This window comes from Apodemus sylvaticus, chromosome 10 (genome assembly GCF_947179515.1).
Source record: "Apodemus sylvaticus chromosome 10, mApoSyl1.1, whole genome shotgun sequence".
Lineage (NCBI taxonomy): Eukaryota > Metazoa > Chordata > Mammalia > Rodentia > Muridae > Apodemus > Apodemus sylvaticus.
The window spans coordinates 98,504,794-98,531,212 of record NC_067481.1 but is presented as its reverse complement, the minus strand read 5'-3'; the positions used below and the strand labels follow the sequence as shown (position 1 = coordinate 98,531,212).

General features: G+C 45.5%; 1 protein-coding gene across 2 annotated transcripts; it reads left to right on the top strand.

Moving 5' to 3' along the window:
• Positions 1–1,170: 1,170 nt before the first annotated feature.
• Mefv (MEFV innate immunity regulator, pyrin) lies at positions 1,171–13,261 on the top strand. 2 transcript variants are annotated; one of them, XM_052194274.1, is made up of 10 exons: positions 1,171–1,571; positions 3,059–3,910; positions 6,357–6,700; positions 7,138–7,233; positions 9,181–9,399; positions 9,829–9,851; positions 11,346–11,461; positions 11,650–11,942; positions 12,290–12,339; positions 12,484–13,261. In XM_052194274.1, exons 1-9 carry the CDS (start codon positions 1,295–1,297, stop codon positions 12,323–12,325), a joined length of 2,256 nt encoding a protein of 751 aa, XP_052050234.1. In that variant the 5' UTR covers positions 1,171–1,294; the 3' UTR covers positions 12,326–12,339; positions 12,484–13,261. The 2 variants fall into 2 exon arrangements, with proteins under 2 accessions (XP_052050234.1, XP_052050235.1); XM_052194275.1 differs by lacking the exon at positions 12,290–12,339 and having other exon boundaries at positions 1,173–1,571; positions 12,484–13,260.
• Positions 13,262–26,419: the final 13,158 nt, after the last annotated feature.

The window sequence follows — 26,419 nt, the reverse complement described above, 5'->3', positions numbered from 1 at the left end:
TTGTGGACCAGGCTGGCTTTGAACTCACAGAAATCCACCTGCCTCTGTCTCCCAAGTGCTGGGATTAAAGGCATGTGCCTCCAACATCACCTGGCTACAGCTACATTTCTTGTACAGGCCAAAGCCACCTCCTTAAGGATGGTGCTGCCCACAGTGGGCTGGGCACTCCTACATTGGATATCAATCAAGAAAATGCCCCACATACATGCCTACAGGCCAATCTGGTGGAGGCAGTTTTTTGACTGAGGGTCCCTCTGCCCAAGCATGCCAGGTTGGCAACCAACAGCAGCCTTCCCAGATACCTAAGGTGTTTAGAATGATAGATAATGACGCTTTTCATTTATTATTAAATGGTTAAGAAAAAAGTAAAGGTGGCCTCAGAAAAACGTCACACAGCAGCAGTGAGTGGACCTAGGCAAAGGAAAGGCTCTTTGTACTATCTCTCCACTTTTCTGTAGGTTGAAAAATTTCAAAATTAAAGATTGAGCCTAAAAACCAGGAGTCACATAAAGGCAGAGACAGGAAAGTGAGTAGAGCTCCTCCCATGATCCTTCACTGCCTTTGGAGTCACTCTGAGGCTCACCTTGGCTCACATGTGAGTGGCAAAGGATCTCTGACCTTGCATCTCAAGCATCCTGAGGAGTGCCTAGAGGATATATGTCAAAGGGCATAGGGGCGGGCACCCTGACTCCCAGAGAGCGAGGGCCAACTCGCCTGTGGGAATAGATACATGGGAATGCTGCTAACAGCGGTGGTCCTCAGGTTCCCATTTGAAGACTTTATGCTGCTGGACAGACTAGACATGGACCAGACAGACTGGACATGCATTTCAGTGCCCTTCTGGCTTCTGCTTTCTTGAGAAGGCCCAGGCAAAGCCTCTAGGGATTATTTGCTGTCTGTTCCTTCACCTGCCAACTCAACACAAGATCCCCTCTCTCCTCTTTCCCAGCCCAGGGTCCTGGGAGAAAGCAAGACCACAAGAGAAGCTGGAAGGTCTGGCTCCCAATCCTAGAACCCCCACCTTTAGAGCCTGGCCCACCTAAACCAGGACATAGGCTGGCAAGGTGGAGACCTCCTCACTGGAAAAGACTGAATCCTTAAAGAAAGCACACAGCAAGCTAGACCCTGGACACACCCTCACCATTACTCTCAGTTCCCACCAAAGCCTATGTGCTTCCTGTGACTTGTCCGCTATTTCACAAGCTATTTCTTGCTTGTTCTCAAGTTGCAGGAGAGAGGTCTTTATCATCTACCAGAAGCCTCATAGCTGGCTACAGTCCCTCCTGGCCACACCATGGCCAATACCCTTGGTGATCATCTGCTAAACACCCTAGAGGGGCTGCTGTACTATGACTTCGAGAAGTTCAAGTTCAAACTGCAGAACGCCAGCCTGGAGAAGGGCCACTCTAAGATCCCCTGGAGCCGTGTGCAGATGGCCAGGCCAGTAAAGCTGACCAGACTCCTGCTAAACTTCTATGGGGAGGAGTATGCTGTGAAGCTGACCCTGCAGATCCTACGGGCCATCAACCAACGCCAACTAGCAGAGGAGCTTTGCAAGGCCACAGGCCCAGGTAAGTGGCTGAGCCTCTTCCCAGCGGGGATGACTGCTGGCTGCTGGTGGTGGAGGGGAGGAATGCTCTCACACAAGGGCAGGCTTAAGGGCCTGGAGGCCCCTGTCCACTGCAACCGGAGCAGTGTGAATCTCGCACACCCTGTCCTTCTCTCTGGCCCGTGTAGCCTACTTGGTGAAGCTCCCAGGCTCCCAAAGACATTAACAATAAAAACTGATATTCCATCTATGGATGGGAATCAGGACAGATGGAGCAGGAATGTAGCAGAACCTAAAGAATCCTTTGCTCCATTTTTCAACTAATACACACGCCCAGACTAACATCAGGTTAGTAGAAAGGGTTGGAAATCCAACCATACTAACATGTCTGAGAATCTTGTTAACCACCTAATTTCAATTTAGAGTTCTTCCTTAGGATACTTTACAAGGTTATTTAAACATTCTTTCCTTTTAATGAAAGGTTTCTTCAAATTAAAACATAGGTTGTGAATCATGGATTGTCTTCATCGTGTAGACTTTGAAATTAAGCTTTACCTGTCACTTTAAGCTTCAATACCCTGAAATTGCAGGCAAGTTTGCTTGCTCTTTTTTGTTTTTGTTATTTTTTTTTTTTTGAGTTTTAGACAGGGCCTCACTCTATAGACTAGACTAGTTTCAAACTCAGAGATCCCCCTGCCTCCGTGTTCAGAGTGCTGAGGTTAGAAACTGTACACCACCACACCTGTTCCAACTAGTTTTCAAATGCCATCTACATTTACCTTTGGGACCTGAGATTTTCCTCAGTTTGTGCTATGATGAGAAAAGATTCATTTCTATCAGTTCCTTTTTTAAAATTAATTAATTTTATGTGTGTGGGAGTTTTGTCTGCATGTAGGCGTGTGCACCACTTGCAATCTTGATGTCCACAAAAGCCAGAGGAGGGAATCAGATTCTCTGCACTTGGAATTACAGATGGTTGCGAGTTACCGTGTGGATGCTGGGGGCTGATCCTGGGGGCTGCTGAGAAGCTGCAGATGCTCTGAGTCGCCAAGCTGGCTCTCTGTCTCTCCAGGCTCCTGTTTTAATTTTACTTTATGTATTCTGTGTCTGTCTGCATCTGTAAGTGAGCAGTGGTGTGCTCTGGCATAAAGGCCAGAGGACAACTTGAAGGAAACAATTCTCTTTTTCCTTTGTGGGTTCTGGAGGTCAAACTCAATTCCTCGATGTTGCGGGCAAGTGCCTTTACCTACCTTTCCTGGTCTGCTTTCATCCTTTCCTAATTGCATTGTTTTATAAGTCAGATTTCACAGCTATAGTCACGCATACACCCATAACAATAATCCAGCTTTTATTTACTTTGTATTTTATGGTTCTGTGTAACGAATGGCTTCTGTCTAGAATGTTCGGTTCTTGGCTTTTAGTAACTTCTGAGGAATTTCTCCCTTCCTCCCTCCAACCTCCACCTTGAATATAACACAGCATCATGACTGTATCTGGTTGTCTTTCTAGAACATTTAACCGAAGAAAATAGAATTGGTGGTTCTGCCCAGTCTTCTGCAGAGAATACGGCCAGGAGTGTGAAGGTACCAGATGCCCCTGAAGGTGATGGGACTCAACAAAACAATGATGAGTCAGACACCCTGCCATCCAGCCAGGCTGACGTGGGGAAGGGACCCCAGAAGAAATCGCTGGCCAAAAGGAAGGATCAGAGGGGCCCTGAGAGCCTGGATTCACAGACCAGGCCATGGGCCAGGAGTGCAGCGCCTCTGAATAGGAGAACCCTGGCTAGCCAGTCCCCAGGGGACAAGGAGAACATGGCAAGTGCCCAGCTCCGCAGGAATGTCAGCTCCGCAGGGAGGCTTCAAGGACTCTGCAACAATGTCCCAGGGAGGAAAGAAAGCAAGAAAGATGAAGTGTATTTGCCTTCAGGAAAGAAGCGACCCAGGAGTCTTGAAATGACCATTTATTCTAGAGAAGGAGAACCCCCAAATTCAGAAGCTCTTCCAACTCAAGAGAGAACAAGGAATGGGAGTCTCATTTGCATGCGAGCAGCAGCAGCAGCGAACGGAAGGACAGCAGGAGCTCTAGAAAAGGGCACAGGGATTCCAGAGCATTCCGTGATGCTGGATGAAGAAACATTCAGAAACCTGTCTTCCAAAACGTCACCGATTGGGGAGGAGACTTGCACGACCTCATGGACAGAAAATGGAAAGAGGAGTACTGAAACCACAGAGTCGTCCAGAGGGAGGGCTGGCAGCATGCTCTGTGACTCTTGTGATCCAGATGTGCCTTTGTCACTATGTGAAAAACCTGCCCAAACTCCAGAAGACCCAGCATCCTTAGGACAGGCTGCTTGTAAAGGTACCCTCCCTCAACATCCCAGAAAATGTGATGCAGGCCCAGAAAAATGCACATTTACACATCTTGCACAACAGATTGCATCAAATTTTGGTTGGTGGTTGAGCCCTCAGAAGTTCTTGTGTAGAGAGGCACAGGCTAGGTTAAGAATCTAGAAAGGAGGGCTTGGGGATTTAGCTCAGTGGTAGAACAGTTGCCTAGCAAGCACAAGGCCCTGGGTTCGGTCCTCAACTCTGAAAAAAAAAAAAGGGAATCTAGAAAGGAATGGGTCACAATATTGGTCAAAATATTGCTTTCCCACAGTGACTCCCACAGGGTAAGTCGTGGGCCAGAGATTCCACTATTCACCTTTCTCTGGGCAGGGTAAAGATGTTGACCAAAGCTCTCTTCCTGGAAAATTAGTCATCAGGATTATGTTTGTCTGTGAGAGTCAGAAACCACCAGCTTAGGTGAACAACGAGAAGGTTGTTCCTCTTTCACACAAATGACTTACATTTGTGTGACTGCAACTAAGACTTTTGCTGAGCTGCTTTTCTGCTTCGAGTTTTTTTTTTTTTAATTTTCTTCTTAAATTCATAACGTTCCCCTCACGAGTACAGAGGGTCAGAGGGGACATGATGATGTAGAGAAGGGAGTAAGGGATATAGAGGGTCAAAGGGGACACCATGATACAAAGGCTTTTAAACATTTCTAGAAGCTGTCTGTCCTCCCCCACTTCCCTTTGAGTAGAATTTGATCAAATGACTTCTGGTAACAACACAGAGGCTGAGAGTTTCGGTTTGAAGTGAACTGGAAGGAGCAGCCATCTAGGCGAATTACTGATTCTGTGACGAGAATGGTTCCTTACGGGACACTATGACTTTTGCTTGTGAGGCAAATTCCTGGGCCAGGGAGGGAGAAGGAAGGATGAGTTGATGGAGGGTGTGTTTCTATTTCTTCTGTGTGTCTTGTCATTTCTGATGTACGGTGTTACAGACCGTGGGTCTGCTGTGGGATAACCAGGGTCCTCTGGTCCAGGAAGGCACAGGTCCCACTGAGATGACAGACAGAACAAACCACACACACACAGAGGTGGTTTGAACTGAATGTATTTTGGAGCTCTAAGGCAAGGATTTTTATACAGGAAGAGTTGGTATTACCATTTCAAAAGATGTAGCCAGTGAGGCAGGCACAATTATCATAGCCATTTGGTACAAGGAAATGCAACATTAATCAGGAACAAAGTTTCTCAAGAAACAGATTCAGAGGATCAATTTACAGATGCCATCAAACTTCCTGATTAGAATACAGAGTCACTCATAGTTTATAGCAAACCTTTAAAGAGTTTGAAGTTTCTTATACCACCTGGGTCTTAACAAGTTCTTGTGAGAAATCTTTATTTAACATTTAACCCTTTACCTTGTAAAACAAAAAACTTCCTGACTAAATCAATGCTTTCAGTATCAGAGTGCCCGAGCCATCCTCATATACATACGCACAGCCATAAAAACCTGCATGTGGTTGGAAGGTAGTAATTATGTAAACAACTATGAGGCAAGGCATTGAAATTCTGAAAAGGGGGTTTGGTGGGTCAGTGACGGATTATCAGCCAGGCCTTAGGAATCCCGGTGAAGAGAGAAAAGGAGGAAGTCAGGGCAAACTGCTACTTGAGAACTAAGGGCTCATCTTAAATAGCTAGAAAGTAAGAGAGTACAGTAAATTGCCAGGTGAGATTATCAGCTTCCACAGCTTCCAGAGAGTTCCATTATTCCCAGGAGGCATTTCTTTTCGCCTCTGTCTGTAAAATATCATTTTTACAGACATCACTGGGCCACCGCGGCAGTATGGAGACACTGCCTGAAGTCTTGGAGTAGAGCTTGCAGAACTGTTCTGTCCTCGATGTGAGAGGATTCACCGTTGGCTTTATAAAGTCCCTTCTTTTGCTTTTACTTATGATTCTTGAATGGGAGTGGAGGATTCACCCAGCATACAGGTTCCAAGTGCTTGCCATGCTCTCTGGCCAGGTTTTTTTGGTTTTGTTTTGTTTTGTTTTGTTTTGTTGGCTAGGAGGATCTGTCAATGAATGTGGCACATAGCGACCAGTCCCAGGAGCTCTGACTTGAGTTGCGGGCAATCTGTGATAGTTTAATATAAGAAAGCAAATGCTGTCAGCGTGTTTTGCTTTCATATGACCCGCTAGATATGTGTCTGTGTAAGGGGAAAGCATAGGATTTATACCAAAGGGCCACAGGTATCCCACAGAATAAATGCACAAGAATGCCAGGTCTAGAAGCAGAAAGCTTTGCCCTCAGCCTCAGTAACCTGGTGACAGCCTCGTTTGGATGGCAGTCAGAGAAGAGCATGTTGGGAGTAGCCAGATCTGAGAATATGCGCGCCCTATGAACAATTGTTCTCCTGTAAAAATCTTGGGTTTGCCACTGAGGAGATTTCTCCACTGCTGTGTCTCCAGGAAGGTCACAGGACAAGGCTGCATGCCCTCTTTGCCAAACCCAGAAAGGAGACCTGCATGGTGATACCTGTGTGCAAAGTTCCTGTAGCTGTTCCATTGCTCCTGGGGATCCCAAGGCCTCAGGCAGACCCTCTGTATGCTTCCAGTGCCAAAGTTTACTTGCAGGAAAGAGCCGTGATGCCCAGAGCCCCCAGTCCCTACCACAGTGCCCTCGTCACATGAAGCAGGTACAGCTGCTTTTCTGTGAGGAGCACCGGGAGCCCATCTGCCTCATCTGCAGGCTGAGCCAGGAACATGAAGGCCATCGGGTGCGCCCCATAGAGGAGGCTGCACTAGAGTACAAGGTAAGGTGCTCATTGCCTGGCCCATATCTCCCTGGGAATTGGACACTTGGGCCTGGTGTCCTTTATCCATCCCCTCCGGGATGGGGATGCGTTAGTCAGGATTCCTGGGCCCTAAATGATAAAAACACAAGATAAACTGGGATGGCAAAGAAGGAACTGATAATTTATATCGTTCAGAAGTCCAAGGGCATTGGTTGTCAGTATGAAGTCTAGGCCCTTCCTCGGGGATCATTGGTACTCCGATATGGCTTTGTTTCCCTTGGCGATGAATTCACACTTCTCCTTTCCTAGAACCTGCCCTCCCCCATCTCTTGCTTTCAGTTGCAGCTCCCTTCCACTGGCTCTGCTCCCAGTAGCAGAGTCTTTCCTCTAGAATTGGTACAAGCTAAAAATGCCAAGACTCAAACGGGAGCGCCTTAACCAGTACTCTTCCCCAGGAGCAGATCCGGAAGCAGCTGGAGCGCCTGAAGGAAATGAGGGGATACGTGGAGGAGCACAGACTACTGGGAGACGAGAAAACAGAGGACTTCCCGGTGAGGCCCTGGGCCAGTCCTTGCCTGTTTACACCTGCAGAAAATAGGAGGGGATTGAGCGTGAAGCCAGGTTCCTGAGGGTCTGCTCCCATTCACAGGGCAGCAGTGGTGGTCACCTGTTGTTGAGCTCATCTTTGTAGCTCCCAGTCAGGGGTGGGGGGTGCGTATCTCTAAGAACCCACTCACCTTCTCCTTCTCACAACTAACCAGGTTAGAGAAACTAGAGATAGGAGCTGTCACCTGAACCATTCGCTGGATTGTTTTTATAATTATAATTGGAGCCAGAGATGTAGCTCAGTTGGTAGAATCACTCAGGCCATGGGTTCCATTCCCAGTAAGGCAAAAACTAGATATGGTGGCACACACCTATAACCTTGGCATTTGGAAGGTAGAGGCAGGAGGATAAATTCAAGTTCACTATTAGCAAGTCCATAACCAGCCTGAGCTACATTAGACACCCCTAGCCCCAAATATCTGGGAATATTGGCATATACTCGTAATCCTAGCACTTAGGAGACAGAGGTAGGAAGAAGGCCACAAGTTTGAGGGAGCCTGGTCTATAAAACAAGTTCCAGGTCAGCCAGGGCTACAAAGTCAGAGCCTGTTTTAGAATGATAATATTTTTTTTAATTTTAAAAATTAAGTATTATTTAATTATCTAATTAATTATTGGATAATTATTTATTTACTTTTTTATTTATAAATTTTATAAAAAATATATTGACTCTTGGAGGCCTTTCTCTCAGTTCTAGGGACAGAACTTAGGGCTTTGTATTTGTTAGGAAAGGGTTTTATCCTCGAGTTAAATCCCGAGCCCCCTTTTTTTGCTTTTCGAGACTAGACCTTGTTATATACTCCTAGATGGCCTGGATGTCAACCGAATATAGAATGACCTCATGTTATCCAAGTACATCTGCAAGTATCCTATCTCCAGATAGGATCATACTCTGAGGTACTGGGGGCTTCAACATGGAGATTTTGGAGGGAAAACTGTTGAACCTAGTGCCAAGCTTAATAGGTTTTCCCAAGAGCTAGCTCCTCTTATGTGGCCTGTTCTGGAAAGTTCCACAGACTGCTCCCCATTCTTGAGCCCATGTCTGTAAGAGGCTAAGAGTCTTCGTTACATTTAAGTTGCTGTAAAGATGGTGGCCAGAGAGATGGCTCAGCAGTTGAGAGTACTTGTTGCTCTTGCAAAGGACCTGAGTTTATTCACAGCACTTACTTGGTGTCTCCCAGCCACCTGTATTTCCAGTTCCAGGGGATCTGAAGCCCTCTTTTGACTTCTGAGGGTACCAGGTACACATGTGATACATACACACATGTATTTGGACAAAATATTATTCATATAAAAATAGTTGAATCTTAAAATAGTTAAACTTTACATCGCTGTGAAGAGACACTATAACCAAGGCAACTTATGACAGAAAGTATTTCATTGGGGGCTCATGGCTCTAGAGGGTTAGAGTCCACGGTCATCATGGCTGAAAGCAGGGCATGAGGCAGGCAGGCTTGGTGCTGAAGCAGTAGCTGAGAGCTTACATCTAATCTACTATATACATTAGGCTAAGAGAGAGGTAGTCAGGGAGAGAAGAGACAGAGACAGAAACAAACAGAGAGGGACAGAGGCAGACAGAGACGAGGAGACAGAGATGGGAAGAGACAGAGAAAGAAAATTGGAAATGGCTTGAGCTTCTGAAACTCAAAGCTCAACCTCAGTGACACACCTCTTCCAAGAACACACCTCCTAATCTTTCCCAAACAGTTCCACCAACTGTGGACCAAACATTCAAATATATGAGCCTTATAGGAGCCATTCTCATTCAAACACCACACTGAGAAAGTCTGACTCTCATCCATCTCTATCAGATGAGCTTGGCGGGCATCCCTAGACATATACTTCCAGCTCACAGCACACACCCATACTTCTCCCAATTCTCTGTTCCCCAGAAACAAACAGAAACCCAGAAGCAGAGGGATTTGTGTCAGCTTGAGAAGCTATACCAATTCTTGGAGCAACAAGAGCAACTCTTTGTGACCTGGCTACAGGAGCTAAGCCAGACCATCAGCAAGGTCAGAGAGGCATACTACACCCGGGTTTCCCTGCTGGACGAGCTGATTGGAGAACTAGAGGCCAAGCAAGACCAGCCAGAATGGAAGCTCATGCAGGTCAGTGAGTGTGTGAGTGTGCCTGGCCTTTGCCCGCCTGCTGTGGGCCATAGTGTGACTTGGGCTCTTGACACACACACACACACACACACACACACACACACACACACACACACACACACATCCCTAAGCCAGGGAACAAGGTCACTAAGGCCTGGAATGGGACTTGGTCTCAATGACTTGGGCTCATGCCTTTTGGATGAGGTCTCCCAGGAGCCCAGAACATCTTGGCATGTAGGATGCCCCTGGCATCACTCAAGAAAAGACCAGAAGAACTTGAGGGTGGTTGTACTGTGGGCTCAGGCAAGGCTTCCATCCTGTGATTAGAATACTGGCACCCTAGGACTGGGAGTCAGAAAGCGGTTTGCTGCTGGGGAGTCACAACTCTTGGAGACTGTTAATAGAGAGCTCCCCTCTTTTCTCTCCTAGGACATTGGAATCACCTTGCACAGGTACGGAGAGATCCCATGGTGTCCCCTTGGGTGTCTTGCAGAAAGCGTTTGGATGAGACAGTCCTAGGAAGGAGTTGGGTCTATAACCCAGGACTCCTTTTTCCTGAAGCTTCCTGAGACCATCATTCCTGGATTTGAGGGGGAAGAACAAAATGGGAGACTCACCAGGTCGGGGTGGGAGGGAGGGAATGGACTACTAAGAAGAAGGAATTTATCCCAGGCCTGCTGAATCCAAGTGGTCCTTTCCTAAGGAACCTCTCAAATGGATACCATTTGTTTTATGACAGAACTGCTTCTGGTCTCAAGCACTTTGGGATGGGGGAAGGGTGTCTTTGGGGATCAATTTGAAGGTGGGTTAAGCCCAGCAGGCAGGGGAAAGAGAGGTGAGCTAGAAAAGGCTACATCTCAGAGTTACTTATGAACTTTTCCAAAATCCTGGTTTCCAAGCCACAGCCACACCAGCTAGATCTCAGTCTTGATGTTGGGGGTTGGGGGTTAGTGGGTCTTTAAAAGTTATTTTTCCATTAAAATATGCATATCATAAAATCTCAATTATTTTATGCCTGCAGTGCACTAATGTTAATACATCTGTTTGCACTGTTTGACTACAGAACCTTTCTGTTTTCCCACATAGGAACTCTGTACCATTAAACACTAATTCATCATCCTCTCTTCCCTGTCGCCTAGCAACCACCAGGTTTATTAGTTTGACTGTTCTAAATATACCATATTATCAGAATGACACAACATTTGTCCTTTAGCCTTTGGCTTGTTTTCTCTCTGCACGTTTTCACAGTTCCTTCAGTTGTAGCTGTATCGGAATTCCACTCCATTTAATTGCCAAGGGACCCCCCCCTTTGTACTCGGGTATCACATGTTAATTATTTGTTTGTTGATGGGCGTTTGTACTGTTTCTACCTTTGGGCTATTGGGAATGGTGCTGCTATGTGCACGGAACAAATGCTGCTCAAGACTCTGCTTTCAATTTCTCAGATTTCACACCTACTGTATTTCCACCTTATTTAGAATTTTTTAAGGAACTTGCATACTATTTTCTATGGTATATGCATCATTTTACATCCCTTCCCACAGGGCTGATCTCTCCATCTCTTTGTCATCTACTTATAATTTCCTCTTATCATTTTTATTGTTATAATAATAATTATCATATTATTGTTATAATGGCTGTTCTAATAGGAGTGAAGTAGCAGCATTTCATTGTTTTTTTTCTTTCAATAGAAATAGTAAAACATAATTAATCCGACACAGGGAACTCTGACAGCAAGTTTTAAGGCTGCCATTTAAACTTATTGTGATTTTTATAACAGTAGTTCAGAGACACCAATGTGCAGCTAAAGTTGAGGACCAGTGTCAGAGCTTTGGGTCTAGGAAAGACTTCTTTGCATCACCCGAACTGGGATGGTATGTCACCTCACGGGGCCTCAGATGACATCTTGCTCTTGTCTTCTCCGGCCGACAATCTCTTGTCTCTAGGGCTAAGATGATGACGGCCTCTGAGCTGTTGGACACTCCTCCAGGTGTTAAAGAAAGGCTCCACGTGCTCTACCGGAAATCAAAGTCTGTGGAGAAGAATATGCAGCGTTTCTCAGGTCGGTGAGCCCGGGTGGAGGTGGAACGCCCCTGCTCATTTCCTTCCTGGGGTTCAGGCGGCTCAGAGCCTGTCCGATCATGTAACACCCCGCCCCCAGCAGAGCCTTTATGACCTGGCCCCCAGCTTCTTTCTGATCTAACTCGTTCCGCTAACTCAGTTTCTTCTGTTCTCCTTCCTCCATTTTAGAAACACTGAGCTCCGAAATGACATTCAGCGCTTCAGATGTAGCAAAATGGGAAGGGCGCCCACCTAGCACCACACAGGCCCAGGGCTTGATCCCCACTGTTTACCTAAAGTGTGATGGTGCACAGGCGCAGGACTGTGATGTAGTACTTTACCCAGAACCGGGAGCTGGAGGATCAGAACCTCAAGATTACCCCCATCCTCAGCCAGCTCAAGACACACCTGAGCCGCATGAGATCCATTCTCGGAACAACAAAAGAAAATTGAAATCTTTCCTGAAATGGAAACCTTCCTTTGTAAGTATGCTGGTAACAAACTAAGCAAGGGATTTTGCAATTATCCTTTCTCTATTGCCCCGGGGGGAACTATTCAGAAGAGGGAGGGGAATACATCTAGAACAGAAGCAGGAAACAGGTCATAAAAGGCCCCAGAGCTTGGTCCCTCTGTCTGCCTTGTTGATTGAACTAACAACGGCTTCAGTGTTTTGGGTGCCTGGGAGGCCTTGAATCATAACTAACATAGGATGCATAGCTCTAAGCAGGAGAATCCTTATCTTTCCTTGTGAGGAGAGTGTAATTCAGACCCCCTGAATGGGTATACTTAAAACATTACTCCATCTTTCTTTCCCCCCCACCCTCTGTAGTCCAGAACTGACTGGCGCTTAAGAACATGCTGGTAAATGCCTAAATCAAGGCAAGTAGTGGCCTTGGCATATCGGGTCCCTGTTTGTTCCTGTCCCCTGCCGCAATCTCAATCAATTCCCTCTTCCTTAGATTGGGAGCACCTTGGGAGACGCCACAGGTCCCCACTCCCAGCTAGATATTCTTCTTCCTGCAGTTATCCTGATTCAGACCTCGCAGCTGCTCACCCCAAGCGCATCTTCTCGATGGTATGAAGAGTGTGAGATTTGGAAACAAGGCGTACCTGCTGCCTGACAGTCTCCAGAGGTTCCAAAGTTATATCACCACCCTGGGGATTCCTAGCCTTGATGCCAGCTGCCGTCACTGGAAGGTGGAGTTTGGAGCCAAGACAGTTCAGGTCCCAGGAACATGCTAAGCACTGGCTAGCAGGAAGGAATATAACTCTGTGGAGAATGACTCCTGGCTGGTAATAATAGCAACACAACAGGAAGGCTCTTTTCTCCAGCCTGTGAATGAGGGTGTCCACAGGCAGGTGGGCAGCTTCCTAAACTACACAGCTAGGAGCAACATGACATATGCATGGTGACTGGCTTCTCCTCTCCAGTTCCCACCAACCTGCCTTGAACCCTGAGGCATGTGATGAAGAACACAGCTCTTCTGGCCATCAGTGCCGTCAGTGACCAGATACTTCACCAAGTGCCCAACACTGTGCCTGTGCGGAGTCAGCTGGCATAAGGGATGTAATGAGTGGGAAAATACTAGGTTGGGTGTGGTGTTGCATACCTAAGAACCTGGGAGGTTGAGGCAGGATGGTACCTGTGAGTTTGTGTCTATCCTGATGAATTTCGGGTTACTCTGACTGTGGTCCAGCCTCCATACAAAAAGAAAGAAAATAATAGTGGTACTTGTATTATTTAGTGCTACTACTGCTGTAATAAAATACCCTGATAAAAGCAATTGGTGGAGGAAGCATCTATTCTAATTCACAGTTCAAGGGTTTAGTGCATCCTGGCAGAGCAGCCACAATGGCAGGCAGACACTTGAGGCAGATGGTTCCATTGCATCCACCATCAAGAGGCAGAGAGTGACGAACTTCAAAAGCCCATCTTCTTTATTCATTATGCCGTCCAGGGAATGTTGCCACTCACAGTTATAGGGTGGATCTTCCCGCCTCAGTTAAGCTACACACATGCACAGAGGCTTGTCCCATGCCCGATCCTAAATCCCGACAAGTTGACAATATTAGCCAACACAGTATGCAAGAAGTACACCAAACCCTAGCAGAGACACTCCGATACGGTCAATCAAAGGTGTAGGGACCATACACAACAACATACGGTGGTGGTTAGAAGAGGAAGCGCGTAGCCATTGCACAATACAGCAAGAATTAGTACTCTCAGATGTTCTTGAGGCAGAGGATACCATTTCATGTTCCCTCTCCAGGGAAGAATATGTCCATCATTCTGTCTGCCCTGGTCTTGAGGACACCAATATGAGCAGAAATATGAGCAGACTCCAAGAGGAGCGTACTCTCCCTGCCTCTTGTTCTAACTCTCAGTGAAGCACCTTTCTGGTTTTAAAGGTGATGTCTTTAGAGGAACCACCAGAGTTATTTCCAGGGCTCCCTCTCATCTCCAGGCCCAGTCACAGTCTAGAGACCCTCACAGTCTAATAAATCTCATACCCGAAGGGAGTTAACCCTCACAGTCTAATAAATCTCATACCCGAAGGGAGTTATGTATCAGTTTCCTTTCAGGCAGTCTGCGGCTCTTCTGACCATTATAAAATACCATCTTGCAACTTGTCTTTTAATTCATTCTATTTATTGTATTGTATTACATTAACATATAATGATTTAAACATAACCAGGCTAGACACATTTTACTGGATAACAATATCATAACAACATTACTTTTGTGTGTGTGCCTGTCTGCACATATGTTCCCATATGTGTGAATGTGGGTGTATATGTCACATGGAGAGTAGAGATCCACCTTAGGCTACTCCTCAGATGCCATCTATTAGCAACTAGCATCTCCACCATTAGGCCGCAGGGACCCAGCAAGAGCAGGCTATGCCACTACTAGCTGCCAAGATGGGACAGTTCCCACTGTCACTATGGGTCACATATCCTCCCCTGAGCTTGTGCTACGTCCCCTTATAAAAGGCCAGTCCCTCCTCTCCCTGCTTTCTTTCCCTCCACCCTTGCCCAGAGGCAGCCTCTCTGTATCCCCTCCCACCAGACCTCCCTGTGAGATCTGTCACATGCTGTGACTTTATAGCATCCATCACTTGCTTAGATGATAACACTGGGGCCAAGGGACTCAGTGCTCTCCTGGTGCTTGTGCTCCCCTTTGTGCTCCCCGTGTCTCTGGGATACCTTTGAGCTCAGGCCTGTGACTTCTCTCCTTATCCATGGGAACTGTCTTCTACTGTACATCCACTCTCCACACTGGCATGATGTTTGGAGAACCTTAGACCTCTACACATAGTGCCTGACTTAAACGTTTCTAAACTTTGCAGTCAAACTTGGCACCAATACCCCTTAGATAACCAATGGCTACCTAATGGCACCTTAGGTCCTTAAGTTGTATGAGGCCTTTATAACTACTGCCAGTGATTGGGTAAATGGAAGGAGGTCCTCTATGCCGACACTTTCTCTTTCTTCGTGCCAAGCCTTTCCTCTGTTCTTCCTGTTCCCTGACTCAGCTTCTTCTAGCTATGAAATCTCAACCAGAAGAAACCTCCACCACTCTTGATCCTGCTAATGAGATCACTTCACTTACTGGACCCAACCCACAGCTCCCTCTCCTCCTCTGACATCTTCAGCCTCTTTTTCTTCCTCTTCAGCATCAGGCCAGTTTAACTATCCCACTCTGGCACCCACTTTCACCCCGCCAGCAGCCTTCAGTCCTAGTACCCTACCACTACTCAGTGGTACATCCTCTGTCTATCCCCACCCAGCCTAACCCAGTTCTCCCTTTGCAGAAGGTTGCCAGGGTGGATGGCCTGGTCAAAGTACATGCTCCCTTTTCATTAAGTGAACTTTCTCAAATAGAAAACAACAACAACAACAACAACAACAGCAGCAGCAACAATAACAAAACCCCCAAGTCCCTGGGGTCCTATACATCTAGCTCCTCTACTTTCATTAAAGAATTTCAACATATTACCCAATGCTCTTCATTCACCTCACCCCCAAGGCTGCCAGCAGCCCTTCCCCTCCTCCTAGCCACCAGACCTACTGGTCCCAACATGTCATTTCCTTTGCCAGCCTCCCAGCTGGACCCCCAAGTCTGTTGCAAACAGCATTCCCATGTTGTCATCCAGTTACAGAACCTGACCCAGTAATTACCAAAGGTCAGCACCCATTTTCTCTTCAGAGTTTCAGGGAGGCCTAGTATCTCTGACCTCCTCTGTTCCTTCACCCCACATCTTCTCCCTTTGGTATCCATATACTTGCTGTTAAGAAGCCCAGAGGAACCTCTGCCTGGTTGAAGATCATCACCTTGTCATTCTGCAGTGGTTCCCTCTACCTTGTCACACCCTCACACACTCCTTCCAACTACCAGTCCCCAGGGACACCCTCATTTCTCAGTCCTGGACCTCAAGGACACCAAGATCAATCAACTTGTCCCCAGTTCCAGAAAGAAGCTGAATTTCCTCAGGTGTGTTGGACCGGACACAGATGCTTCCCCATTTCCCTCCTGTTTGACCAGGGTAACTCTTACACATGGAGATTTGAGGTTCAAGAAACCCCCACTTAACCATCCCTTCAAATAGAATCTGAAAATTGTTCCATAGAAGACTGTCAGGAGCTAAATAATATCCTCATCACGCCTATATCTATCTCTCCTCCTTCATTTAATAACTTTTTGCCAGCTTCTTCTTTGAACAGACAAAAGTTACTGTACCATTTGCCACACTTAAAACCTCACCCTGACTCCCTTTTCTCTCTATGAGATAGAATGCTCCACCTCTCTGTCTGACTCATGGAACTGAGGGTGAGAAATGGGTACCAGTGGTAAACTCTATGGCCATTCCAACCCCAGATTTCCAGTAAGCACAATTAACATTCAGAGAAACTATGTCCTGGGTGCCCAACCCTTAGAGGTGGGGAAGTACAAGGAGTAACTAAACACTCCTCTAAGGTCACCACCTCTTTGACATCCCCTCTCCTAAATGATACAAACCTGTCATTTCATCTCCCGCTTCAGACTCGACCTTAACCTACTGGCTCCACAATTTTACCCAATCTGTCTGCTTTGGAGATTGCTGGCTGTGTGTTCCTCTCTGTACTAGCTCATAAGTGCTGCTTACAGTGTCTTCTGTGACCACCAAGTCAAATAACCTTACCTTGCCATTTATCAACTGCCCTGAGCCCTGTGTTGCTGTAACTCCCTACCCTTTCTGTATTGCCCTCTTTGGTATGGTAATCTGGTTTTATGTGTGTAAATTTTTTGAAATCTATTTTATGTAGGCGAGTACACTATCACTCTCTTCAAACACACCAGAAGAGGCCATTGAATTCCATTATAGATGGTGTGAGCCACCACGTGGTTACTGGGGAACTGAACTCAGGACCTCTGGAAGAGCAGTCAGTGCTCTTCAGTGCTGAGCCATCTCTCCATTCCCCAGAAAACTCTTTTAAGACATCTGGGACACATTCTGTAGGGGTGTTAAATCTCCTAGATCGCACTCAAGTCATAACCCTTGATACCTCATCCCTGCCCCAATGCTCTAGTTCACACACCTTGATTCTTTCAAGCCTACCATCACTTACCTGCCACTTGGTCAGGAGTTTGCAAGCTAGTATTTCTCTTCCCAAAAATGGGGGATGATACGTGGAGAACAGCCCCTACTGATTCCCATCATGGACTCAATAGCTGCCTAACATAATAAAAGGGTGTAGCCACCCACGGCCACATGTGAACTGGATACCTGGAAGAGAATTCTGGGGATAAACAGGAAGGGGACGAAAGAGAAATGAGTCAAGATGACAGTTGCCGATAGAGACTGACTTTACTATTATTTAGCCAATATATATAGTCTTTAGAAAACCATCCTGCCCCCCAAATGGCCGCGAATTCCTTGGATCTTCTTCTCAGCAGGTTGCCGGCTTCCAGTCACGCAGGTTTTCAGCTGGTCTCCAGGTGAGACTGCCCTGAGGCAGCCTTGGTTGTTAAGGTGAAAACGGCTGTATTGTTCCCAACAGAACAAGGGCTGGAGATAACCTCAGGGGAAGGGTGGAGGCTGCTGGCCAGGAATGTCACAGCTTGAATAGGATGGGCTGAGAAGTTCAGCTAAATGCTGTGGGGGAAGGGACAAAAGGGCAGTTCAAATCTTGCCCCTCCTGGCTGTCACAGGAATAACTGGGGTGTCACCATTGGCACAGGGTGACTGGCCACCTCCCTAACCTTTTATCATTAGTTTTCTTCCCAGTTTATACAGGACCTCCAGCTGGTGATCCAAACCTTTTTCATTCTTCAAGAACTCACTGACACCCTGGCTGTAGTGGTACTCCAAAAACAATGGAGACTAGATCTTCCTACAGCTGAAAAAGGTGGCCCTTGCCTCTTCCTCCAAGAGGAATGCTGCTTCTATGCCAACCAGTCGAGTATAGCAAAAGGCAAAATTCAACAATTTCAAACAGACTTCCAGAAATGTAAGGAACAACTCAATGGCTCCAATCCCAGGCTTTTTGAAAACCCCATATGGAAATGGGTATTGCCCTTCCTGACCCAATTCCTTCTCATTTTTCTGCTTTTACCAATCACACCCTGCTTTATCAATTTCTTCTCTGCATTTTTCCAATGACAAATTAAGACAACTAATCAGTTACTGTTACAGGACCACCAACCCACGAGCCATAGAGCCTGAGGCTCACCACTACTGGTGCGCCCAATGGTGAGAGTCAGCAGTGCTCCGAAGACAGCAACACCCTGTCCCCCTCCCCCCCCCCCCCAGCAGGAAGTTGTAGGAACAGCAGGATGCCCTCCTTCCTGCCTCAGCATCATCCCTTTCTAGTTCCTCCTTTTTATAATATACAAAATAGTGGAATGTTAGCAACCAAGTATCTCCACCGCCTGCTACAGGGACTCAGCAACAGCGGGATGAGTCATTACTAGATGATGAGCTGGGCCACTTTCCCACTGTCACCAGCAGTCACATATCCTCCCCCGTGCATGCACAGTCACCTATAAAAGGTCAGTCCGTCCCTCCTCTCCCTGCTCTTTCCCTCCACCCCATCCAGAGGCAGCCTCTGTGTACCTACTGCCCAATACATCTCTCATGTGAGATCTGTCACAGGCTGTGACTTCCTGTGATAATAACACCTTCCTTCAAACCGACAAACAAACAAACAAACAAACAACACAAACCAGGATCTCTCAGCGGCCTGAAAGTGACAAAGCAGAGTAGACTGGTGGGCCTACAAGCTCCAGGGAGTCCCCCAATTTCTACTTCACCAGCACTGGAATTATGCCTGGCCTTTAAAAAAACAAACCAAATGAAAACAAAAAACAATAAAGCACGTTTTCTACTGTTCACTCATTTAAGTTCTGGAGAGTAAACTTTTGTGTATAAGTAGATACCTTCCAAAAATTTTTGTTGCCTGTTTTCACGGTCTATATGAAAACCACACAGTTTCATGCTCTGTATTTTAAGCCATAGTTATGATGAGTTGGCTATTATTGGCGTTGACACGCTTAAAAGGAAAAAAGTTTGCTATCTCTACATGGTCGTATTTTCTATGACTGGAGGCTGGCATTTCATTCACAGGAGTGTGGTGACGTGACAGCCATGCTTAACCTTACACACTACGTTTTTGCCTGTCTAGAAACGGTCTACACTATCCCAGTCATTGGAGTGCTCAGACCCGAGTAATGACTTACTCGGTCCCCTGTGATGACAAAGAGTTACCATGGAGCCAGACAGCCCTTAAGGGCCACTTGCCTCGGAGTGCCGGGCACATCCTATTGGCCTGTGTGAGAGATAAAAACAGGTCTGTGGGGTGTGAACAGCTGCCTCTGCTTCTGCAAAACCTGCTTGTTGCCGTGGGAAAGGGCGGAAATGGTCTTTTTATTACAATATAACAGGAAAGTGAGAAACAATTGAGGATATAAAATAGTTCTCCTGCACAGCTGCAGATCCGTGGAAACTCTCCCTTCTGATGTCTGCCTTAAAACCGTACTTCAAACCCTCTCCACTCAGCTCGCTTGCTCTGAGGCCGCTTCCTTCTGCAGGCAGTAAGATTAAATTCATTTAATCTAAAGTTGAAAAGCACCTAAGCATTGGTTTCTCCCAGTGGATTTGAATGCCACAACAGAGGATTAAGGGACTCTGTGCCCAGGGCTTGTGTAACCCTCATCAATACTTCACCTTAAGGAACAATAAAGAGGTAGAGTTGGTGGATCACACTTGTTGTGTTTCCCCTCCCTTCCCCGCACTTAGGAGGCTGAGGCAGGAGACTACCATGAGTTACAGGTCAGAAAGGATCACTAGTCTGTGAGAGGCCAAAAAGAAATAGGGAAATGGAAACTCTTTTAAAAATATGACCGTATAGAGGTTAGTAAACTGGAACTTAAGTGCCACCCCTACGAAGGTTCTGCTGAGACCTCAAGGCACAGGGGACACCAGCACTGAACACACCTGAGGGCATGCCCAGGAGGTCCTGGACTCTCAGGTGTGCTGCCTAAGAAGCCAAGACCAATCATCCCCAGCCCCTCCTCCTGGTGGTCTCCCAGGAGCAGTTTGGAGGGAACTACATTTCCCAGTTGAACACTAGATTGGCCGCTCATGGTGATACGCAGGTCTGCCAGGGAGGACCAAAACTAGCTTCCTGCTCCTCGCTTCCCAAGTGAGTCACAGGGGTAGTTTGCGCCTGCCAGGCTTCCCTTGGGCCTTCAGAGCTCTATCAGCCTGCCTTCAGCCTCGCCTTTTCAAGACTGAGCACTTGCTCTAAGAGTTGAGACTTCCATACTGTAAATGACTGAGGGATTTGGTCTCACAGAGGCAGAGACAATTGGCTTCCCTGAAGGAACCGGGGTTTGATGTCCTCGAAACTGAAGGTGGCAACTTCCAAGTGTTTGCTCATGGTCTTTAATCTTTAAGGGCAATCGGAAGGACATGGCAAGAGACCAGCCTGACTTGCGGGGTCATTTTCAGAACCCAGGTTTTAGCACAGAAGGCTGAGAGTGCTGAAGGCATAGGGCAGTGATGGCAAACAGCCAGGCTGGGGCGGCTAATGGGAGGGTGAACATTATCCCTTACTGAGATGCTAGAGCAGTTAGGGTACCCACGCACCCCCAAAGAGTACAAAGGTTTGCCCTAGGCTGATGAGTTGCTCTGCCCAGTGGGCCTTAGTTAGATGTCTCCTGCTTCTGAACAGCGTAAAAAGTCCACAGGTGTTGTGTGGACACCTTCAGCGGTCTCGAGAGTTTCCTCTGCCCTGGAGTCAGCTTTTCCTGGGGATACAAAGTGGGAGCCCTGGGTTTCTTGTTTTGTAGCCCATTTCTCTTTGTGAAATCATGAGATAAACTACGACTCCTATATTGGATTTGTACTTAATTATTTTTTAAATTTATTTTTCAAGACTGAGTTGCTCTGTAGTCTTGGCTGCCCTGGAACTCACGCTGTAGACCAGGCTGGCCTTGAACTCACAGAGATCCACCTGCCTCTGCCTCTTGAATGCTAGGATTAAAGGTGTGTGCCACCACCATCACTACGTGGCTCTTGCACTTAATATTTTCAAGGAAGATGCTTCTTAACAGTCTGTCAGCTATCATTTTTCCCCTCTGTTTGGTTCAGGGTATTCCTGTCAGTCTTCTATTCTTCCCTTTCAATTATGGCTTCCTGCCCTAGCAAGATATCTTATCTTTCTGGTTCAGACCTCAAATGTACACAGCACCTTACCTGAGTATTGGAGTGTACTCATGCCCTACCTTGTCTTGAAGGTAATTCTTAGTTTTTCTGTCGGAGTCCTGGATAGCTGGTGATTTTCCGTCAGTGAAAAAGGTGGCTCCTCAGCCGGGCGGCGGCGGCGGCGCACACCTGTAATCCCAGCACTTGGGAGGCAGGGGAGGGCGGATCTCTGAGTTCGAGGCCAGCCTGGTGTACAGAGTGAGTTTCAGGACAGCCAGGGCTACACAGAGAAACTCTGTCTTGGGGGGAAAAAAAGGTGGCTCCTGAAGCTTCCAGAAAGGAGTGTGATTTTATATTTTTTATTTTTGTTATTAAAAATCATGATGGCTACAAAAATGGTTCCTTTATCCACAAAGGCAAAACAGTCTGAACTGTTTGCACCAGTCTGCTGTTTGCACTATGTCTGCTCCAGTTCCTGAATAATAGCGCAGAGCCTTATTTATTTAATCATGCCCAGGCCTTAGGTCGGACTCGCTTCTCTACTAACTCTTCACTTATATTGACCTGTTTACACTGCTCTACGTCTAGTTAATTACCTCTCCTCCGTTTCTTATGTCTGACTTCCTCCTCATCCCAGTGGTGAATCTTCCTGCACCTGTTTCTTTCCCAGAGCTCTGTTCTTTACCCAGAAGTCCTGCCTTTCTAATCTCATTTGCTATAGGCCATAGGCTTTTTATTCTGACCAATCAGAACGTGCCTCAGACTGGGAAGGAAAGACAGAGACACAACTTCACTCAGAGCACCAAAACACCACTCCCACATCTCCCCCGTTTAGCACAATAAAAGGTTCTTTCTCTAACAGCAATAAATTATGTACATTAAGAACAATTATGAAAACTACTAGGTAAGAATTACATTCACAATGTCCAGTCCATGTGTATTTAAAAACTTGAAAAAAAGTACTATCTCTTTTATCGTGAGGAGTCCAAAGTTCTCTCCCTAAATCACTTCCTAACATAACTTACATTTACCAATGTAAAAATATCTTTTTAGACCTTAAAACATTTCTTAAATCCTAAACAACTTAAGGCTAATTTGTGAGACTATAACTAGCCTTCAATCCCACCAGAGACCCAAGAAAGATAAATATCACCTGAATAAACAGGTAATGCAGAGCAGGCAGCTTTTAAAGCTGTAGAAATGACAGAGGCTGCTGGCTACCCAGAGACAATGTTCTCTGCTTGTTAGAGCATCATCTTCAGCCTTCCCGTCCAGAATATCTGACCGACTTTTCTGTGAAGCAGGAATGTTGAAGGACTTGACAATCTTGTCTCTGCAAAGCTCAACAGTCTATTTCATTTTTGTCCTCTTGTCCACAGCTTGAACAGCATTCTGTCAGCAGTTGAAGCAAGGGAAGATTTTGCCCGGTGAATAGCTTTGCCATTTGCAGGTATTTGAAACAAACCACATCTGGAGGCTCTTTGGTGTTCCTCATCTTCTTTGAAGCAGAATGGGGGTGGTACCAGGAGCAGACATCTCAATGTTATGAGAGCCTTTTGTTAATAAAACATTATTAAATGCCATATTTTGTAGATCTCTGGGGTTTTTGAAGACCACTATCTATCTACAGTATATCTGAATAGGCAGATATTCAGATATTCAGATTACTTGTTTCTAGTTATCCACTATCTATTCGACTTTGACAACATCTACAGGAAGCTAAATAAAGGTTATTTCTGTAATTAACTAAGCTAATACCTAAGATGACCATATGTTTGATTGACTAACTACTAACTTACATCTTTAAGTCGTTCTAAACTGTTTGTAGGAGTAAATTTCAAGGACTAGAACTTCACATTGCATTTTTAAATGAGTTACATAGGTACAATACTTTAAACAAGAGTTGAAATACAAATATGGTATGTTGAGGCAAAATATAACCTTAAATTTGTATCAATATACAAAATTCCATATCAATATAAAAATATTTGGCTTGTTAATATACTTTAGTTCATACCAAATGTAAAAATGGCTTGTTGATACTCTTTAGATTAAAAGTAGATTTAACTGTCTACCCTTTTATCCTGTTATTCCTGTCCTATCCCCCCTTTTTGCTTTTCATTCCTTTCCCCCGGTTTCCCCTAACATTAGATAAGAGAGAAAGTAGAATACAGGAAAGAAAAGGGGAGAAAGAAATCCCCAAATCTAATCTCCTTTACTTTGTTTCTTCCCTGACCAAGGCTATTAACAACTTGTGCCCAACGCCCCCTAAAACAACAACAAATATTTATCACCCACCAAATGACCAAAAATTCATCCTCCCCATTTTTGGGAATAGGTTGTCATTCTCTTTTAAAATAGCTTCCTGCTGTCTAGGGGTGACCTTCTTTTGGGGCCCTAAGAAACTTGAGATATTAGCCAAGTCCTGGAGGATTTAGCTGTATCATTGTTGTCCAGTCTCTGTGGTGGGACTCCGTGCTTATCTTGTCTCAGCCGATTTCAGAGCTGCTCCCACGGAGAGGGATCAGCTATACTTTATGTGTTTGTTGCTCTTCTTGGTTTCTTCCTTCATGTCTGCTGCCAGGATTTCAGGAGATCTCCCCGAGTCAAATCTAATCTTCACTGATTTCAATAGGATCCATACTTTGTTTCTCCCATTGAAACAAGGGCAAAACCTCTTCCCCAGTGCAACACGTTTCCTGCCGTCCATTCTGAGATTATCACATATATAGGCTGATTTAAGCCAGCAATCCTTTCTAAAATCCAGTGTATTTTTAAGCAATTGTGTTACTTGACTCATTGACATTGAAAAGTCACTAAAGCATTATTTAATCTGTCTCTGGGAGACTTTATATCCCCCTTCTGTTTTATGAGCATTTCCTTTAAAGTCCTGTTAGACCTCTCCAAAATTGCTTGTCCTGTAGGACTGTGAGATATGTCTAGAGCCTGTTGTACTTTACTGGATACGAATGCTGGAGCATCCTCAGCTTCACTTTGCAAAGGCATCTTCAGTGCAGCCATCATCTCTAATAAATGGGCAGTCTTAGAACCACCCTTTTGAGAATTCTGATCATGGGTCAACTGTATGATGTATCAGCACATGTACAACTGTATGATGTATCAGCACATGTACGTGTACCTTATATTTTCAAACTCTACAAAATGAAATACATAATCTATTGTATGATAGTGCTGTAAGGTAGCAACATTAAACAGAGTCTGAATACTTAACTCAGTACATTGTATCTCTATGGGTTGCTGCTTTAATTTCTTAAGCCTTTTTGAATTTTCTCATCTGGAGATGTTTTTGCCATCATTGTAGGTTTAAGATTGGATTTTTTAAAAAAAAATTCTTTATTATGATTTCAAGAATATTCTCAAATTCATCTGGAATAACAAAAAACCCAGGATAGCTAAAACTATTCTCAACAGTAAAAGAACTTCTGGGAAAATCAGTATCCCAGACCTCAAGCAGTAGTACAGAGCAATAGTGTTAAAAACTGCATGGTGTTGGTACAGTGACAGGCAGGTAGATCAATGGAATAGAATTGAAGACCCAGAAATGAAACCCACACACCTATGGTCACTTGATCTTTGACAAAGGAGCTACAACCATCAAGTGGAAAAAAGATAGGCTTTTCAACAAATGGTGCTGGTTCAACTGGAGGGTAGCATGCAGAAGAATGCAAATAGATCCATTCTTATCTCCTTGTACTATAAGCTCAAGTCCAAGTGGATCAAGGACCTCCACATAAAACCAGTCACACTGAAACTAATAGAAAAGAAACTGGGGAAGAGCCTTGAGCACATGGGCACAGGGGAAAGTTTCCTGAACAGAACACCAGTAGCTTATGCTCTAAGATGAAGAATTGACAAATGGGACCTCATAAAATTACAAAGTTTCTGTAAGACAAAGGACACTGTCAATAGGACAAAACAGCAACCAACAAATTGGGAAAAGATCTTTACCAACCCTATATCTGACAAAGGACTAATATCCAATATATACAAAGAACTCAAGAAGTTAGACTCCAGAGAGCCTATTAAAATGGGGTACAGACCTAAACAAAGAATTTTCACCTGAAGAATATTGAATAGCTGAGAAGCACCTAAAGAAATGTTCAACATCCTTAGTCATCAGGGAAATGCAAATCAAAACAACCCTGTGATTTTACCTCACACCAGTCAGAATAGCTAAGATCACAAACTCAGGAGACAGCAGGTGCTGGCAAGGATGTGGAGAAAGAGGAACACTCCTCCACTGCTGGTGTGATTGCAAGCTGGTACAACCACTCTGGAAATCAGTCTGGAGGTTCCTCTGAAAACTGGGCATAATACTACCGGAGAACCCTCTTATACCACTCCTGGGCATATACCCAGAGGATTCTCCAGTATGTAATAAGAATACATACTCCATTATGTTCATAGCAGCCCTATTTATAATAGCCAGAAGCTGAAAAGAACCCAGATGTCCCTCATTGGAGGAATGGACGCAGAAAATGTGGTATTTTTACACAACGGAATACTACTCAGCTATTGAAAACAATTGATTCATAAAATTCTTAGGCAAATGGGTGGAACTGGAAAATACCATCCTAAGTTAGGTAACCCAATCACAAAAGAACACCCATAATATGTACTCACCGATAAGTGGATATTAGCCCAGAAGCTTGGAATACCTAAGACACAATTCACATATCAAATGATGCCCAAGAAGAAGGAAGAACTAAGTATGGATACTCTGGTCCTTCTTGGAAGGGGGAACAAAATACCCATAGAAGGAGATACAGAGATGAAGTATGGAGCAGAGTCTAAGGGAAAGACGATCCAGAGACTACCTTACCTAGGGATCCATCCCATATACAGTTACAAAACCCAGACACTACTTTTGATGCCCACAAGTACTTGTTGACTGGAGCTGAATATAGCTGTCACCTGGGAGGCTCTGCTAGTGCATGACAAATACAGAGGGGGACACTCTCAGCCAGCCATTGAACTGAGCACAGGGTCCCTAATGCTGGACCTAGAGAAAGGACCCAAGGAGCTGAAGGGTTTGCAGCGCCATAGGAGGAACAACGATATGAATCACCCAGTACTCCCAGAGCTCCCAGGGAAAAAACCATCAACCAGAGAGTACACATGGAGTTACCCATGGCTCCAGATGCATAGGCAGCAGAGGATGGTCTTTTTGGACATCAAAGGGAGGAGAGGCCCTTGGTCCTGGAAAGGCTCGATGCAGCAGTGTAGGGGAATACCAGGACAGGGAAGTG

Bases quoted from the DNA above. Each gene is read 5' to 3' on its own strand.
- Mefv (XM_052194274.1), top strand. From the start codon at position 1,295: ATGGCCAATACCCTTGGTGATCATCTGCTAAACACCCTAGAGGGGCTG. The intron at 9,400-9,828 runs GTCAGTGAGTGT...TTTCTCTCCTAG, and splicing joins CAGAATGGAAGCTCATGCAG to GACATTGGAATCACCTTGCA. The intron at 11,943-12,289 runs GTAAGTATGCTG...CACCCTCTGTAG, and splicing joins TGAAATGGAAACCTTCCTTT to TCCAGAACTGACTGGCGCTT.